General features: G+C 39.6%; 1 protein-coding gene across 4 annotated transcripts in view; it reads left to right on the forward strand.

Moving 5' to 3' along the window:
- The window catches only part of arhgap21a (Rho GTPase activating protein 21a), a 101,875-nt gene extending 85,787 nt beyond the window's left edge, over nucleotides 1-16,088 (forward strand). For all 4 annotated transcript variants that reach the window (XM_079863828.1, XM_079863826.1, XM_079863827.1 and 1 more), the window contains 13 exons: nucleotides 366-665; nucleotides 1,972-2,036; nucleotides 2,124-2,272; nucleotides 4,475-4,617; nucleotides 5,645-5,803; nucleotides 5,925-6,003; nucleotides 6,189-6,262; nucleotides 6,359-6,448; nucleotides 6,874-6,999; nucleotides 7,106-7,147; nucleotides 8,506-8,611; nucleotides 11,363-11,394; nucleotides 12,502-16,088. In XM_079863828.1, the coding sequence (XP_079719954.1) occupies nucleotides 366-665; nucleotides 1,972-2,036; nucleotides 2,124-2,272; nucleotides 4,475-4,617; nucleotides 5,645-5,803; nucleotides 5,925-6,003; nucleotides 6,189-6,262; nucleotides 6,359-6,448; nucleotides 6,874-6,999; nucleotides 7,106-7,147; nucleotides 8,506-8,611; nucleotides 11,363-11,394; nucleotides 12,502-14,112 (2,976 nt within the window). In that variant the 3' untranslated portion in view covers nucleotides 14,113-16,088. The remainder of the gene's footprint in view (nucleotides 1-365; nucleotides 666-1,971; nucleotides 2,037-2,123; nucleotides 2,273-4,474; nucleotides 4,618-5,644; nucleotides 5,804-5,924; nucleotides 6,004-6,188; nucleotides 6,263-6,358; nucleotides 6,449-6,873; nucleotides 7,000-7,105; nucleotides 7,148-8,505; nucleotides 8,612-11,362; nucleotides 11,395-12,501) is intronic.
- The last annotated feature ends 433 nt before the right edge of the window (nucleotides 16,089-16,521 follow it).

Genomic DNA, 16,521 nt, shown 5'->3' on the forward strand with positions numbered 1-16,521 from the left:
ACATTTAATGTTGGCCAAAGTACTGTAGTGCGAGAGATCTTGTCATATTTTACACCACTGGTGCATTTAAACAAACAATAAGCCAACAATAAGACTTTGTGTTATAGTGATTTTACCACAATTAAGGGTGTAAAATGACAGCAGCATCCATATTATTACCGAATAAAATCAAAATTGTCAAGAGCTTGTGTCCACCCTATAGTAAGCAGGATAATGTACCATAATTTTTATCAAATAAACCCATTCATAACTTTAATTAAAATTTAGGCTGTTTACAGTTGACAAGCAGCTTGTGTATATTTGCTATTTTAACTTGGCTCATTCAGTTCAATCATATTTTCATAATTCTGTCATCTTTTCTACAGCGTGTTGGCAGCGGAATACGGTCATGGAAGCAGATCTACGCTGTGCTTCGTGGCCACTGCCTCTACCTGTACAAAGACAAGAGGGACGGACAAACCAACGCCAACTCCCAGATCGAAGACGAGCCTCTGCCGATCAGCATCAAAGCCTGTCTCATTGACATCTCCTACAGTGACACAAAGCGAAAGAACGTCCTCCGGCTGACGACGTCAGACTGTGAATACCTGTTCCAGGCGGAGGATCGAGAGGAAATGCTGTCCTGGATCCGAGTCATTCAAGAGAACAGCAACTTGGATGACGAGGTGAATGATCAGCAGTTTTCGATGTTTTTTTTTAATTTTATTTTTATTCAGAGATTAAATATTTGTTAAGAGTTTTGTCAGAGCAGAGCCCTAGGCCTTGTGTCCACCAAAGCATTTTTTCCTAAGGCTAGTGTATTTCAATGTGACTGCCGCGTTTTTTAAAATGCCACCAGCATGACGAGGCGCTGAGCATTTATATTCCAGTTATGGCATTTTTTAGCATATTATTTGTATGTATTATCGTAATTATAAACACTGGTTTGTAGTGCAAATAGTATTACATTTTTACTGCACTTTGTTATTCTTCTAGTTATTTACCTTTACATGCACTTTTTCAGCTGAGGGTGAAGTCAGTATATACATTAACAATGCTTTGAAAACTCACAGAAAACAATGTGTTTGAATTTTAAAGATGTGGCGTTGAGTGGTATGCGATCCATCTTCAACCACAGTAAGGAAAGACATCACAATATAGTAATTCTGCCTGAATTCAGAGACGTTACTAATGTAAATCAAAGCCGTACCATATATTTCTCAACATCGTCAGTTAAATGACTAAATAAATTTGTAAAATGTTAAACACTCATCAAACTCCTTGATAACCTTTTTGAGTATTGTACACTCTTAATTTGAACAACACAACAATTCGCTATGTCCATTCATTACTTTTATTCATTACTGAGAATCAGACTTTTCAGACATTTTCAGGATTTTTACCTATGACATCCAAACATATTTTCAATAAACTGTTTGAGAATCGCTTACTCTCGCTTAAAACAAAACCAATCAATATTTAAATATCTTAAGAGAATAATACTAACCAATATTTAAATCCCTTAATTGCCTTTGAACGCTCAGACGTGTGCCAAAGTGGGCTAGACAACACTATAAAAACAACATAGCTTAATCTCAATCTAAAGGATCACAAAGGCTGACATGAAACCTTCTTAAATTTGTTTAAACAATCGTCGTTTTTGCAGTTTTGTTTAGTGACGTGAGTGGTGCGGGGTAAGTCTATCCAAGTCTAGGACCTGATATCAATATGGTGGATGTTTTGGACTTCCTCATGAATCATGGAAAAGGCCCTATTTAAAGATACTTTTTACAATAGCTGAACATAACCTAGGGCTTTTTTTGTAAGAAATAGTAACTCTTGAGAAAAAACATGCGATCTTCACTATAGGGTGTCTTCTTCTGATAGCACAGGGTTATCCAAAAGCCCTCTGGTGTGTTTGGGGATTCCACTCTTACATTTCATCCACTCACTTTTGTCTGCCTTCTCTCTGTTTCTTTCTTCCTTTTGTAGAATGCGACTTTTACTAGCACAGACCTCATCAACCGGAAAATAAAGGAGTACAACACTCTGATGAGGTAAGCAGGAAGAAGGGAAGAATTCACATCAATTTTTTTTAGACTTCTTCCTTATCTAGATCTTGACTCGTATTATGTGTGTTGCAGTCCACCCAGCAGTAAGACCGAACCCTCGCCCAAGGCCTCCCGTCAGTCCCTGAGCATCAGGCAGACATTACTGGGTGGTAAGGGCGAGAATAAAGCCACAAGTCCTCACTCACCAAACAAGGACCACGACAGGAAAGCCATGCACAAAGGTAACAGCATCAAGGGCACTAATTCTGGACTCTTTGTATTTTATTCAGTACTTTTAAGTATCAATAAAAATGTTGTCCAGTACTTGTGTGTGTTAAAGGTGCACCACAACACACTTGAAGCCAATCAGTAGGGGGCATATACACTCATGATGGGGGAAGAGAGATTTAAAGAAACACTGTAGAAAGAGAGATAGCTGAGAGACATTACAAAAGAGAAACAGTCAGAGTGATATCACTGGGGGAAAAAAAGGGTTTTGATCAGGCAAGAGCTTTAGGACCTGCATTAATATTAGAAAAGCTTTCCAGTGCTGGAGAGACTACAGCTGTTTCACAGAACTAGTGTTGTCAAAAGACCCGGTACTTCGGTACCAAGTCGGTACTAGAAAACTGTAAACGTCACGGTACCAAGTTTTCTTAAGTACCGGTGGTACCGAGGACCCGTTCAAACCCGGTTCCTTGATGCGCATGCATGCACTGAGCGCGTGCAGTTGCGCGTCCTCTTTATTAAAGCGCTGAGACATGGCGACCGGCGGTGCTGCTGATGTGGTGGCTGTAAATCCACTTGTTGATAAGAAAGGAGGAAAGAGACACATATGGAAATATTTTGGATTAGGCTAATGTCACGTTGCCATAAGTGGCCGTTCACATAGCGCATTTTTTGCACGTGCAGATTCGTTATTCCAAATGTAGGCGCGCGGCAAGCGCGCTCATAATAGAAGCGGCGCGGCGCGCTCGTTTTTCCAGGCGCGCCTATGTTCATAGTTGCATAGCAACGACAGATGCATCTCCGAATGCAACGTTACATGAGGAGAGTAAAGATGGAAAGCTTTTAAAGATTAGTTCCATATAAATTCACAGATAATTTGTTGTTTTGTCGTTAGTGAAAATCAATATTGACCTTGTATTTGAAAAAGGATCCTCATATAAAAACAATACTAAAATTCAGAGTAAGTTCATTCGCATTCGGAGATCGACTATTTTTGAAACGGTGCGAACTGCGCTCTCCATGATGACGAGGAATTATCAGCAAAGAATTTACTGATTTCTAGCCCTTTGGTACCGAAATTGGTACCGAGAACCGTGGATTTTCACTGGTATTGGTACCGAATACTGAAATTTTGGTACCGTGACAACACTACACAGGACCAAGATATGCTGTTGTTGTAATGTTAGCTATAGTAACAGGACAGCTTTGGGTGTAATTGTTTGTCTGGAGCTAGTGTGCTGCTGACGACTATCTCTTGCTTGTATATACTCTTGTGTACTGTATGTTCATTTTTAGTTCTTGTAGTTTGTTCATCATATTCACTTCATTTATTTTTTTGCTTCGCTTCAGCAATGACAAAGAGACATTCACTCTTGCAATGAAGGGAGAGGTGTGTTTGTTTGGGTTGATTTTCAAATATCAACAGTTTCTTAGAAATTGCTTGCTACACCTTTAAGTACTTTTTAAAGGTTCATCCAATCGGACTGAATTCAATAATACGTATCTGCTTGTCAACATATGTATTTCCATATCTCTGCACACCCTGCTCGTGTAGTACATATACATCATTTTATATTACTGAATATAAAATTACATACATTATGATATATTAGTAATAAATATATTGTCAATACATGAAAAGCGGCAATTCCTTATGTATTATTCAATATATTGTAATATATTAACACAATATATTATTCTGAATATTTTCAAATATACTGTTGAACCATTTAATGTATTGATAATTCATATATAGGGAAATGTATTTTCTTTTCATAAGGGATTGCTAGGCTCTCCACAATTTCCTACCCTACCTTTAAGGCCCTGATACACCAAGCAGACAGTCAGCCAACGTCGGATAATTGACGTAATGTCTCCATTCCCTACTCAGGGAATGAAGGTTACATACGTAACTGAGACGTTCTTTGATGTCAGCTTAGCAACTATGCTAACATAAAACTACTGGAATCAACTGTAAACGAGTCACAAGTCTTTTAATTAGGGCTGTAGATAACTGCTATTTGTGTTGTGCACTTGAATGACCATCAACAGAGTTGCTGTCTTTGTAGAGCATTACAAAACAGTCACTTATGAGTTTCCTTTTCGGGTAGGATGCTGCCTTAGAAGGTGTATAGAGAAAGCTAGGTAGACAGCTTCCTAGGTTTGAAGTGCTTATGTTTCTTTAACACATTATTATTATGGTTGTCTGTTAATAGATGAAACCAGCCCACCCAAGGATAAGGGCACATGGAGGAAGGGCATCCCGGGACTGATGAGAAAGCCATTTGAGAAGAAACCGTCTCCAGGAGTCACATTTGGAGTAAGACTAGATGACTGTCCTCCTGCTCAGAACAACAGAGTAAGACCACATAAAACCTTCCTCTCTCTTTCTCTCACTGTTTCACTTGGCATTGTCAATGACATCCTAAAACTGTCCTTTGTGAAAAAGAAGTACTCTTTAGCATACTATAATAATATACTTTAATTTAATATACTTAAGTGTGAACTGAATGTCATGTTTTGAAAACTTTCCATAATTGCATTTTAATTGCAAGTAAATTTATATTATAGTTTAAATGTATATTAAATACCATTAGCTGAATTTTAGAGAGCATTTTTGACTCACTTAAGTACATCTTTATATGCAATTTCAGAATTATATTAACTGAAATATGATTAAAGTGTACTGCCAAATGTACTGACAAGCATTTATGGTAAACTAAAATATACTTTAATTACATTTCTATTGAAACGTTTTTGTAATTACAATTAGCAATTGAGTACTTTTAAAATATATTAACTTTAAATGTAAAATAGAACAACACTACTATTATAATCAAGCACTTTACATGTGCTTTAGTACACATCAACACATCAAATACTTTTTTAAACTGTGACAAATGATTATTAAAACAACGATTTAAAATATACTTTAGAGTAAAACGTTTAATTTGACATTATTAGAGAGTGCAATTTTTGAAAGTGTACATAACTGTTAGCCATTAAAAAGTGTATTCTCTTAAAGTACACTTAAGTGAGCTTTCATTTCATTAATGTAATATCTACAAGCACAGTTTTTTATATACATTTAAGGTTTGAAGTACACTTTAAGTGCATACTCAGTACAAGTAAACACTTTTTTCACAAGGGAGTGAGCTCTCTGCCGTTGTGATATTTTTAGCTGTAGCTGTTTAATAATGTTTAAAGAGTAATTGTTTACTTAAGTGTGTGGGATGAACATAATTGCATTTGGAAACTGATATGTTTTTCATACGGCTGATTTTGGAGTCATATTTGTCTATGTAAGCAGCACACTCTCATATGGCGTGCAGTCTCAGAGGTTTATATTGGCTTGCAGGTATTTGACTGAACTTTGTGTGTTTTAGTTTGTTCCTCTGATAGTTGAAGTGTGCTGTAACCTGGTGGAAGAACGAGGACTGGAATACACAGGCATTTACAGAGTGCCAGGAAATAATTCTGCCATCTCCATCATGCAGGAAGAGCTCAATCACAAGGGCATGGGTGACATTGATATTCAGGATGATGTGAGTGTATATTTCTGTCTCTGTCTAGTTCAAGTGTCTAACATTTTCTCTGCTTTTTGCTTGAGGTCCTTCTTCCTCTTCTTCTTCTTTTTTTTTAAATACGTTCTCTATTTTTGGACAGAAATGGAAGGACTTGAATGTGATCAGCAGTTTACTCAAATCCTTCTTCAGGAAACTTCCTGAACCCCTCTTCACTAACGGTAAAAGTCTTTGTTGGAATTCCCTTGCTTGAGGCTCTTTATGACTCATATTGTATTTATATATTTTTCTCTTGCTCAACATTAATTGTATAGTTAGCCATCTAGTGGCTGTGAGTGAAATAGGCATGCAACTTCAACACCTGACACAGCTGAAATAATCTTCCTTCATGATCTGGCCTCTATAGATAGGTATGCAGACTTTATTGATGCCAACAGAATAGAGGATCCTGTAGAGAGACTCAAAGTGCTCAAGAGACTGGTAAGCAGCAGTTTGCCTCAATAACAAAATTTGTTTTCAGTGGTAATAATCTCTCTGTTTGTTATGGAAGCCCTGAATAAACCTCTCATTCTTCAGCTTCACGAGTTGCCTGATCATCATTATGAAACACTGAAGTTCCTCTCGGCACATCTCAAAACTGTGGCTGATAATTCAGAAAAAAACAAGGTAAAACAATTTTGCCATGTACACAGAATGTGCGCTTCCGTTCAAAAACAGAATGGAAAAGAACAAATAATACAGGGCTCTCGAGACATCGCAAGCTTTCTGCCAGATTTTTAGAGATGGAGATATTTACTTTCAAGCTCTTTTTTTAAAGGCAAGCATGAAAATGAGTTTTATGCATGAAAAAAAGATATTCAAAAGTGGTGGGACTTGATTTTTTTATGGACCAGAAAATTATCGGAGAGGATAGCTGAAAATTAAAAGGGCTTGGTGATGTCAACCAAAAAGGAAAGTCATTTTTAGAGTTTCTGTACATCATACACAATAAGACCAGGACAGATACGGAACAAGAATATATGTGAACACTCTCTTTGTTTTTCATATACAGTATAAAAATGTCTCATTTTACTCATTTATCATTGTGTCAGATGGAGCCACGTAATCTGGCCATTGTCTTCGGCCCAACACTAGTGAGAACATCTGAAGACAATATGACTCACATGGTGACACACATGCCAGACCAATACAAGATTGTAGAAACGCTCATTCAGCATGTGAGTTCTTCATTCTTCTCACGTGAAAAGAAAGTAACTTTTAAATGTCATGTTTTTGACCACTGGTGAAACATTTCTGAATGAAGTCTGGTGTTTTCTCTTGCAGTACGACTGGTTCTTCACTGAGGAGGGTGATAAGGAGCCTACGGTGTGTATTAGTATAGATGCTTTCTTTATTCCACTATTTCTTTTATACCTTTTTTAGATGTGTTTGCTAAGGTAGACATCATAAGCTGTGTTTCCACTGTCGGGCCAAAAGCGAGTATGCTAGTGCGTGCCTGGGCAAGTCGCATTTCCACTGTCACTTCCAGGGCTTGATCGGGCCTCGTCGGGCCTGAATCAAACTGCAACATATATACAGCATGTTTGATGTGCACTAGTTAGTTTTCAGCCCGCTAGGTTTCCCCTGCTGGTGAAACAGTGGGGTTGTGTGACGTTGTGTTGTGTTAAGGGCGGGTTTTAAGGTAGCGCTGTGAGACTACTGGCCCAACTGTGGAGAAACAGCTTGGTTTTGGCCTCGTGGCTCAAGGTCCGAGGCTACTGGTCTCACCCGGCACGCTGTTAGCCCTGGCTCGCTCTGGCCCGATAGTGGAAAATGAATTTGAGCAAACCCCTAACCCTAAGTAACTCTTAAAGGCCCCCTGAAATCAAAATTTAAGTTTTGTAGCTTTTAGTATAAATACTAAAGGTTAAGGTTGTCCTTATGAATGGCCTTAAGGTTATTGTTCCAAAACAATGACAAAATTCGCATTTAGGAGATATAAGCATTCAAAACTTACAGTCTCTCACTTCCGCTAAAATGCATCATGATGATTTTATGACATCACAGTGGACTTCAGCTTCTCATCACATCTTCTGTCCAATCAAATGCTCTCTAGAATCTAAAGCGTCCCACGGCCCACCCCGTGCTATAAATACCACCTGGCCAAAGCGACCGTTGACACATCACGGAGCAATATAGAGTGGAGATGTGTGTTCGGTTGCTCAAACGCTCGACTTTTATTCCGTTTTCCAACTGTACGTTGGTTAAAAATGAAATGTATAGAATTTATTCACACCTCTACTATTGAATCCAACGCGTCATCAGCGCTCGGATTCGCTTCCATGCTGCTGTCAAGTATGAATTGCAGTCTGTGAGGTAAACTAAACGCTATTGGCTATTTGAAAAGGGGGAGGAGACATTCAATTTGTCCAGCCTTAGTTTACTGTTTCAGTGGAGATTACATCAACGCATCATACAAAGCGGCGCGTTCCAAGGCACATCCGTGGGCCTTTAAACTCTGGAGTGTATCTCTGGATGTGCTCTTTTGAGCAAGTAGCACCTAGCATCCTACACTAAAAATCACCCAAAACACCCTAGATTGTGGAAGTGAATTTTGCACAAGCATGTACCACTCACATTTTCTTCAGAAAATCTAAAAACTAGTTTCTACTTGTTCTTTCATTACTTTGTCTAAGCCATTGCTACTCTTCAGTGAATAGTTTTTTTTCTGTGTGTCTGCTTAGACTACAGTCCAGGAGGAGAGCGCTGTGGAGTCTCAGCCTGTGCCTAACATCGACCACCTGCTGACCAACATCGGCCGGACAGGCACCTCTCCCGGGGAAGTGTCAGGTAACATGTGCCCTTGGTTGGACCCCCTCTGCCACGGGTTCACCTTTTACACCCTGCTGCAAAGTATAACTATGTCTTAGAGCACACCTTGTCATGTGAACTAAAACAAAACAGCTTCTAATATTGATGAAAACTGAGAAGAGAAGCAGCTTCTCTCTATGTTTTTAACAAAAGCTGTGCTATGACTTAATTACAATGCCCGTGTGAGTTTGTGAGGCAAAATGTTATAATTGTTTTGCCTACATTAGCTTGCTTGGTGCGATCTTGAATTATTTGGTTATGATTTGTTTACTTTCCATCCTTTACCTAATTTAATTAGTTAATTTTGGAAACTTTCTGTCTTTATCCCATTTCTGTTTTGTAACATGTCAGAAACTGTCATGTTTCACGTAAAAATAAGTGGGGAAAAAAGAAGAAAAAAAATTTGCACAAGGAAAATTAAGGCTATTTTTAACGTTTAATATTTGTTTGCATTCATGACAATTAAGAATATTCAGAAGCATTACTGTAAGGAGAATTTTGGAAGAAAATGTAATGTAGAAAATGTAAAACATCCTAATGGTCTCTAAATAGGCTACTATATGCAAAATACAATTTTTTTTCTTTTTAATTTTGCGGAGAAATACGACCGTTTCCGTGAGATTCAACCATTTAGTGTGTATGTCTCTTTTTCTACGTGTCCAACCTCCACTGGGTCGTCTCTGTAATTCTGCTGACTTCTGCACTAACACGTCATGTTCTTTCTCCAAGAGAGAACAAGCTAACAGCTAAGGCCAAACCGCAGAGCACGCTTGTCAATCTCTGATCCCTCTGTCCCTAGTGCCCCTCTGTCGCGTGTCCTAAAGGCTTTCCCAGCATTCACACATACTGATCTTGACACAGGCCAAGTGGGCGGAGTCTATCACACCGTGATGTCACTGATGGACTCAGTAGTGTCCGTGATGGGCAGCTGGAACTGTAGGAAGAGGGAGGACTGTTGCCCGCAGTGTAGCTGCCTAGTCTGCCGGCACCCTCGCATTTTATGACGTGGGCGACTGAGAAAAGAGAGCAAAAAAGTGCAAAGGGAAAGCCCATCAGAGGTGTTGGGTTCTGTGGGGCGTGAATGGTTTGTGAGTTTACCTGGCGTAGAGCAGTGCTGCTGTCTCAAAGGCTCTTCGCCGTCTCTCGCCCCTTCTCTCTCTCTCTCTCTCTCTCTCTCTGAACGCTGGCCAAACGGAGAGACAGCATGGTAATGCTACTCGGCTCTGAATATCACTCGGTCATACCATTTGTCACCACCAAGGGGTGTTCAGGGGGGCTCGGCTGGACACAGAAGAAATAAGCCTCCAAAAATTTGTAGTCTTTGCCATGGAAAGTGAAATGGGAGCAAAGACATCAGTGAACCAATTTTTTAACTTTTCCTTGTTGGCATTCTGTCTTCCCATAGTGTCATCTTTTCTGCGTAGCTAGCCCCTCTCTGACCCCTGTCACTTCTTACCTTGGTTCATGCCGTGAGTGTCTCGTCTTCATTGCGGTCACGACAGCACACATTAGACCAGAATCAGCACTGTCATTAAACATCCAACCCCCCTTGTCTATCTCCTCAATTAATGTAGATGAGCATTTTAATGATTTCTGCATCATGCACATAGTACGAGTGTAAAGGGTTGTAGATTCAATTGGTGAAATGCAAAATTTCCCACTTAAAGAAATAATCCTGGCTCAAAGCAAGTTAAGCTGTGTGGACAGCATCTGAGACATGCAGAAAATAAGTTTGACTTGTCTGTAAAACTGTACTGTAATGCACTTAGAATGGAAGTCTAAGGGGGAATGGTTTAAAGGTATGTGAAACTTGTATTTTTGTTGAAGCTATGTTATATACAGAAAAAACTTCTGGTTATGCGTCATTATACATGTTAACATGACCACGATGTACGGTAGGTTCAAAATGTATGTATATATCCATATATTATGTATATAGCCAGAAGATTTTAATTTAGGTCTATATTAAGTATATATGTTTGCAGGGTTACTGGTAATGCGTTTTTACTTAGAGATGAGTCAAAATTATTTTCTGTGATAATTGACACAGAATGTCACAGATTAACTTGTGTGAGAGTTTAACTTGTATTGATTACTTTGAATTCTAGTTGTGTTCTACTTAAAATATACATAGAATTCAAAATTTGTCTGGTTTCTTCTTATCACTGAGATAAGGTTCTGTATAACTGCTTTTAAGGATCTCAGTATGTCAGAATCAGATGTTCATATAGATCATATAGTAAATATCACTCAATGATATCTGTCACTGACACTTTCTGCAAGACCGTTATCATTTCATCTGTACTCGGTGGTGTTGTGTCACTCTCCATGCATCCTATTAGTTGCACTTATTCCTTCATAAAGAGGTTCATCAAGTTCAGCTGATCTCTTTTGCAACCACAAAAATTCCTTTCGTGCCAGATTCATGTTACTATATTGTTTGTGTTTGCTGGATGGTCCTACTCGTGAAATATTGCTCCCTACTGGTGAATATATATATATATATCTGAGCGTTCCAACAAAACATTGCTCACTTGTTTGTCTGCATGCACGCCTGCTCACCATACCTCTCTTTCCTTGTTTGCCACGCTCTCCTCGTCATGCACAACCTTTCTTAATGCATATGTTTCTCTACTCATCACCTTCTCTCTGTATATCAGTTTGTTTGAGATCAGTATGAGGACATGCAAAAGCCACTAACCATGTGTTATATTTATTTTTACTCCACAGATTCACCAACCAGTGACTCCGCCAAATCTAAGGTGAGTTTGATTCTTGGACTGTGGCCACTTTTCTGATAAATCAGGTATAATGGGTGAGTGTAGTTCTTGCACCAGGCTGACACGCTCCACGACTCCCACTGTAGCACCCGAGAGCCAGTTGTCATCTTAAAGACATTGGACAGATGGATCAGAGGCCATCATGTCATGCTTTGAACATGCACTGCATTCAGTGTAACGGGGAAATTATGCATTAAGCATTTCTGCCTAGGGGTGGGAATCGAGAACCATTTTTTAGAAAAGTACTAACCGAAGTAACAACTGAATTACCTTCATGACGTTCAGCTATGTTAACAGTTATTGAATGTCTGACGCATAACATTCTATTTAATGAATCAGTCTCTCAAACTAATCTAAAACAGCATATTCACTGTCATTTACTGAATTAATAACTGGATTAATAAGACTGTCATTCACTGAATGAAGTCATCACTTTGTCAAACAAGTATTATTGCTGTTAAGTTGTCCATATGACAATATTTAGTATGTATTTTCTAATATGAAGATAAACATTGGACATAGACTTGTTGTAATAAACTACATTTAAAAAGCTAGAAAATCCGTTGCAAAATTATTAGTTTTTGTTTTACAATACTAAACAAAAAAACTAATATAATATAAAACAAAATACAGTATATTGTACAGTGTAGTTAGAATCATATATTTGGTGCTTCCTCAAAAGTACTAGAAGAACCATTAAATGGATTCCGATTCCCATTCCCTTTTCTGTCATCTGGCTCCAGCTTTTTTTTCAAATGCAACCCATGCAGCTTTTTCCATGTGTCATTGCTGTTGGTGTTGCGGGTGCTGCTTATGCTATGTGGCTGTTCTGAAAAAGAAGCCTCATTTGGAGTTCTGTAACTGTCTCTAATGTTTCTTTCTATGTTCAGTCCTTCAACCTCTGATTTGTGCTGCTATCAGAGAAGCAGGTGGAGTACTCTGGGTTTAGCCACCTGCAAGGGCAGCGGTTGGGCTTTTTATTCCATGTTTTCTCGCTAGGCCTCAGTGCTTTATGGCTCATTGGATTACAAGGTTGTTTTGTTTTCCTTGTGACTGAATCTGTCACTCTTTCTTTCTCTTTGTGTCCAGGGCTCCTGGGGATCAGGGAAGGACCACTGCAGCCGCGAGTTCCTTCAGCCACGAGTCTCCTCCATCTTTGCTGCGGCCAACCGCAAACGAAAGAAGCACAAGGAGAAGCTGCAACCCAGCAGCTCTGATGACGACCTTGATATTGTCTTCACCAAGAAGGATAACCCAACTCAAAAGCAGAATCACCAAAGCCAGGAGGAGGAGGGAGGCGGGTCCAGCCCATGCGGAAAATCACTTATAGGAGACAACAGCATACATGCAGAGTCCACCCCAAAGAACAAGAAGGAGCACAGGAACTCTTTCTTTATGAAAGACAAACCCTCTTCAACTCTCTCCCCCTTGCCCAAGCTCTCCTGTTCACCCGGTGTCATCCGGCGCACCTCTGGTCCTCCCAAATCATCCCTCTCGGATCCTTCTTCACAGTTAGATGAGACCACCTCAGACTTGGGCACCATGAGCTCTGGAGCCTCCGGTCCCAGAACCAGACCTCGGAAATGGGGCACAACAACACCCCCGGCCCCTGAGCTATTACTAGTTTATGGGGGGGCTTCAGTGACTGCAGAGGTGAGCTCTATTACCTCAGACTACTCAACCACTTCCTCAACCACCTTCCTGACGGGAATAGAATCCATCACATTGAGCCCAGAGGTGCAGTCGGTGACTGAAAGCCGGGGAGGAGACGAGGCGGATGACGAGCGCAGTGAGCTCATCAGTGAGGGACGACCAATGGAAACGGACAGCGAGAGTGACTTCCCAATGTTTAGCCCTGGCATCGCCAGACAAGACATACCAACCACGGAAGATAGTGGAAACACCACACCCAAACTAGCTTGCCGCTTGCTGCCCTCCCATAAACTGATAGAATGTGACTCTCTGTCTAGGAGGCGATCCCTGCGACAAAAGACGGACAGCGATTCATCTGTGGAGGCAGGAGCTGGTGGTGGAGTCAGCAAGAATGAATCAAATAGACTGTCTCGAGTACTGGAAGTGATGAAGAGAGGCCGTTCCACCAGCAGCCTGAGTGCCCCATTGCGAAGTGAATCGGACAGAGTTGAGCCAGCATGGCATCTTAAAATCACAGAGAGACTCAAGTTCCGTCTACGCGCCTCCGCTGATGATATGTTCGGTGTTGGTACGCAGAAAGCCCGCTCTACAGAGACGCGTAGTAAGAAGAAGAGCATCCGGCGACGCCATACTTTGGGTGGCCAGCGGGATTTTGCTGAACTAGATGTCATTCATGACTGGAGGGAACAAGGTGGGGTGGACCAAGGTGCCGAACTGTCCGCTGTGGAGCGCCTTAAACCCAAGTGCGACTCTCAGGACTTGTCTATCCGTGACTGGATTGCTTGTGAGCATCGTCGAACCAGTCGAGAGCTGGAAGGTCAAGTTGGGATAAGTACAGCAGAAGCGGGAGATACACATGCAGGTGTGCAAAGTGCTGAGCAACTGACTCCTTCCGCCTCTCCGTGTCCCCAATCCAGCTCTGACCAAGTAAACGGAGGCACGTCAAAGGGCAAATCCAAAAACAGCCTGAATTCTGGAGCTGATGCTCATCCGCAGAAATTGTCAGGAGCCCAAGTGGTGCGCTCACGATTCTACCAATATCTTTAAAAGAAAAGAATCATCTGCACGTGTGTAAGTGTGTCATAATGTGTGTGTAAAGGCCTGTTCAAACCAAGATGAATGTTTGGTGTGAAAATTGGGTGCGATAAACATTTTCATTTGAATAAACAGCATCTGTTCAGACTGACACAAACTGTTATTGCATCTGTTCAGACCGATTCGAACATTTGCATGCTGTCAGTGTGACAGAATTCTTACACGGGGTTCTAATCTCTTTTCAACTGCACTTCAAAGAAAACTGGCCAACCATTAAGATTTGTGCTTTTGGTCACATTTCTAGAAAAAACTACGGCTTGGTGGTGCTTACAAAGAGACTATTTTGCTAAACGGCTGTGAATAGCAGAGGAAGAATCCAAAACCAGGTATCTTGTCTCTCTTTGATAAGCATCATAGCAAATACAAATATCTGAATGGCTGATAAAACTCATGTAAATACTTTCCTCGTGACAAGCGGGTGTCAGATTCTGATAGTTGCGCAGCGTTTTATGTACCTCGGTCACCGGGGTATTTCTGCTTTTCTATAAGCGCCCCCTACTGTCAGATTACATTTTTATTTAACCTGCCATTTTTATTTTTTGCTATAAAAAGGCAAAACACATGTGAAAATCAAGATTTTCAATCAATTTTCATGCCAAACATGCACATAGGTGTGATCAGGCCTTAAAAATGAATGAATGTACTTAGAGCTAAGGTTACTCCACCTTTATTTTCCATCCCCCTGTCCTTTTTTTTAAACAAAGTATCTATAAATATGAATATATATTATAAATATAAATTGTATATATCTATATGTATAGGCTTATAAAAAAGTAACTGGAGTAATTTTAACAATTTTGAGTTATCTGACTCATTTTTTTGGATCAGTACTGGAGATCTTTTCTTGAAAGCTAGTAATATATGCATGACGGTGAAGTGGCCTGATATTCAGAGGCTGTACAATACCAATGTTTACCAACAGCCTCTGCTGCTGCGACAGCACAATTGTTGGACAGACATGCATTTGCGAAACTGTTACTGAAGGATACTGATATCAAAGGAAAAGAAAAGGCATCTTGTCCAAGATTAGGACAAAAAAAGAAAACTCCTGATGTTACTCATATGAAGAATGTAATATGCTTGCCGTTATATTGACTAACACGTAAATTGCTTGTTGCAGTTTTCATAGTGAAAAAATGTAAATAATGTCTGTACTTGAAGTATTTTGGTTTTTGGTTTTTATTCTGAAGGTTAGCCCTGATATGGGCTGTTTTCTGAGCTGTGTGCTGTGGAAACCCCTTTTACAGTGCATCATAACAGCCAGACATAAATGTGGAAGAAGAATGAAATCTTTTTATATTTCTACAGGATTAAAGTAAGTGCTAAACCGAAGGCGCCAGAGCCTGAACATCTGTAGCAGTACCAGGCTTACTGGTGTTGTCATGTTAAACCATTTGAAATGCAAAATACAAACTGACAGCAAATTAGTCGTGAAATTACAAGGAATTTTTTTTACACAAAAAAGTGCCTCTCAACTGGTTCTGGTGACAGGAAAGGTGCCATTTCTTAATTTTGTTGTTTGTTAATATGGAATGTGTATTGTGAATGAATGACTGAATTTTATCAGAAAAAAATAAGAAGAAAAATAAATTTTTATACAAAACGATGCAAAAGCAGACCCTGTGCTTCCACTGCTTCATCAGTCATAGTCTTAAGTCATTTCATGCTTTGCCACTGGATATGTCTTTACCCTGGTCTTTTATTGAGGCAATAACTTAAATGTGTATATTTCTTTGTGTATGTTACCTTTGTTAAAAAGTCACATATTTTGTCCGAGCTGACCAGTGTAGCCAGCATGTGATTCCTCGGAAGAGTATGCATGACCTCATACTTGTGTGTTTGCAGATTTCATCTTACCTCTGAATATTCATATGTGTGACTCCCAACTGCAAAGAAAACAAAAACACTGGAAATAAATTATCTTTGTCAGCGTCTTCTCATTGTCATTGGTAGTTTATGTAATGTAGACTTTAGGTATCGCAGTCACTCAGTTTGGACACAGTCATGTTCTTTATTATTGTTAGTGTGATTATTATTTCCCTAAAAAATATCTGTTCCAATTTCACTTTATTCTTTTAGGTTTGTAAATAAGTTAATTAGTGTACATTAGTTAATTAGTTCTACTACACTAAATTCAAGCATTTCCGCATAAGCCAAAAGATTGATGCAATCATAAGATCATTAAGATCATGAGAAACAAGCGTGTCCAAACTCTTGACTGGTAGAGTAAATGCTTGCTTAGATTTTAATTAAACATTTTAAGTGCTAAAAGTTGAGTAACACTTTATTTTGATGATCCCCAGACATTCGGTTGACTATAAGTAACTTTGCACCTACATGTCAATTAACTTGCATTAAAGT

The sequence above is a fragment of the Squalius cephalus genome (assembly GCF_949319135.1).
Source record: "Squalius cephalus genome assembly, chromosome: 25".
NCBI lineage: Eukaryota > Metazoa > Chordata > Actinopteri > Cypriniformes > Leuciscidae > Squalius > Squalius cephalus.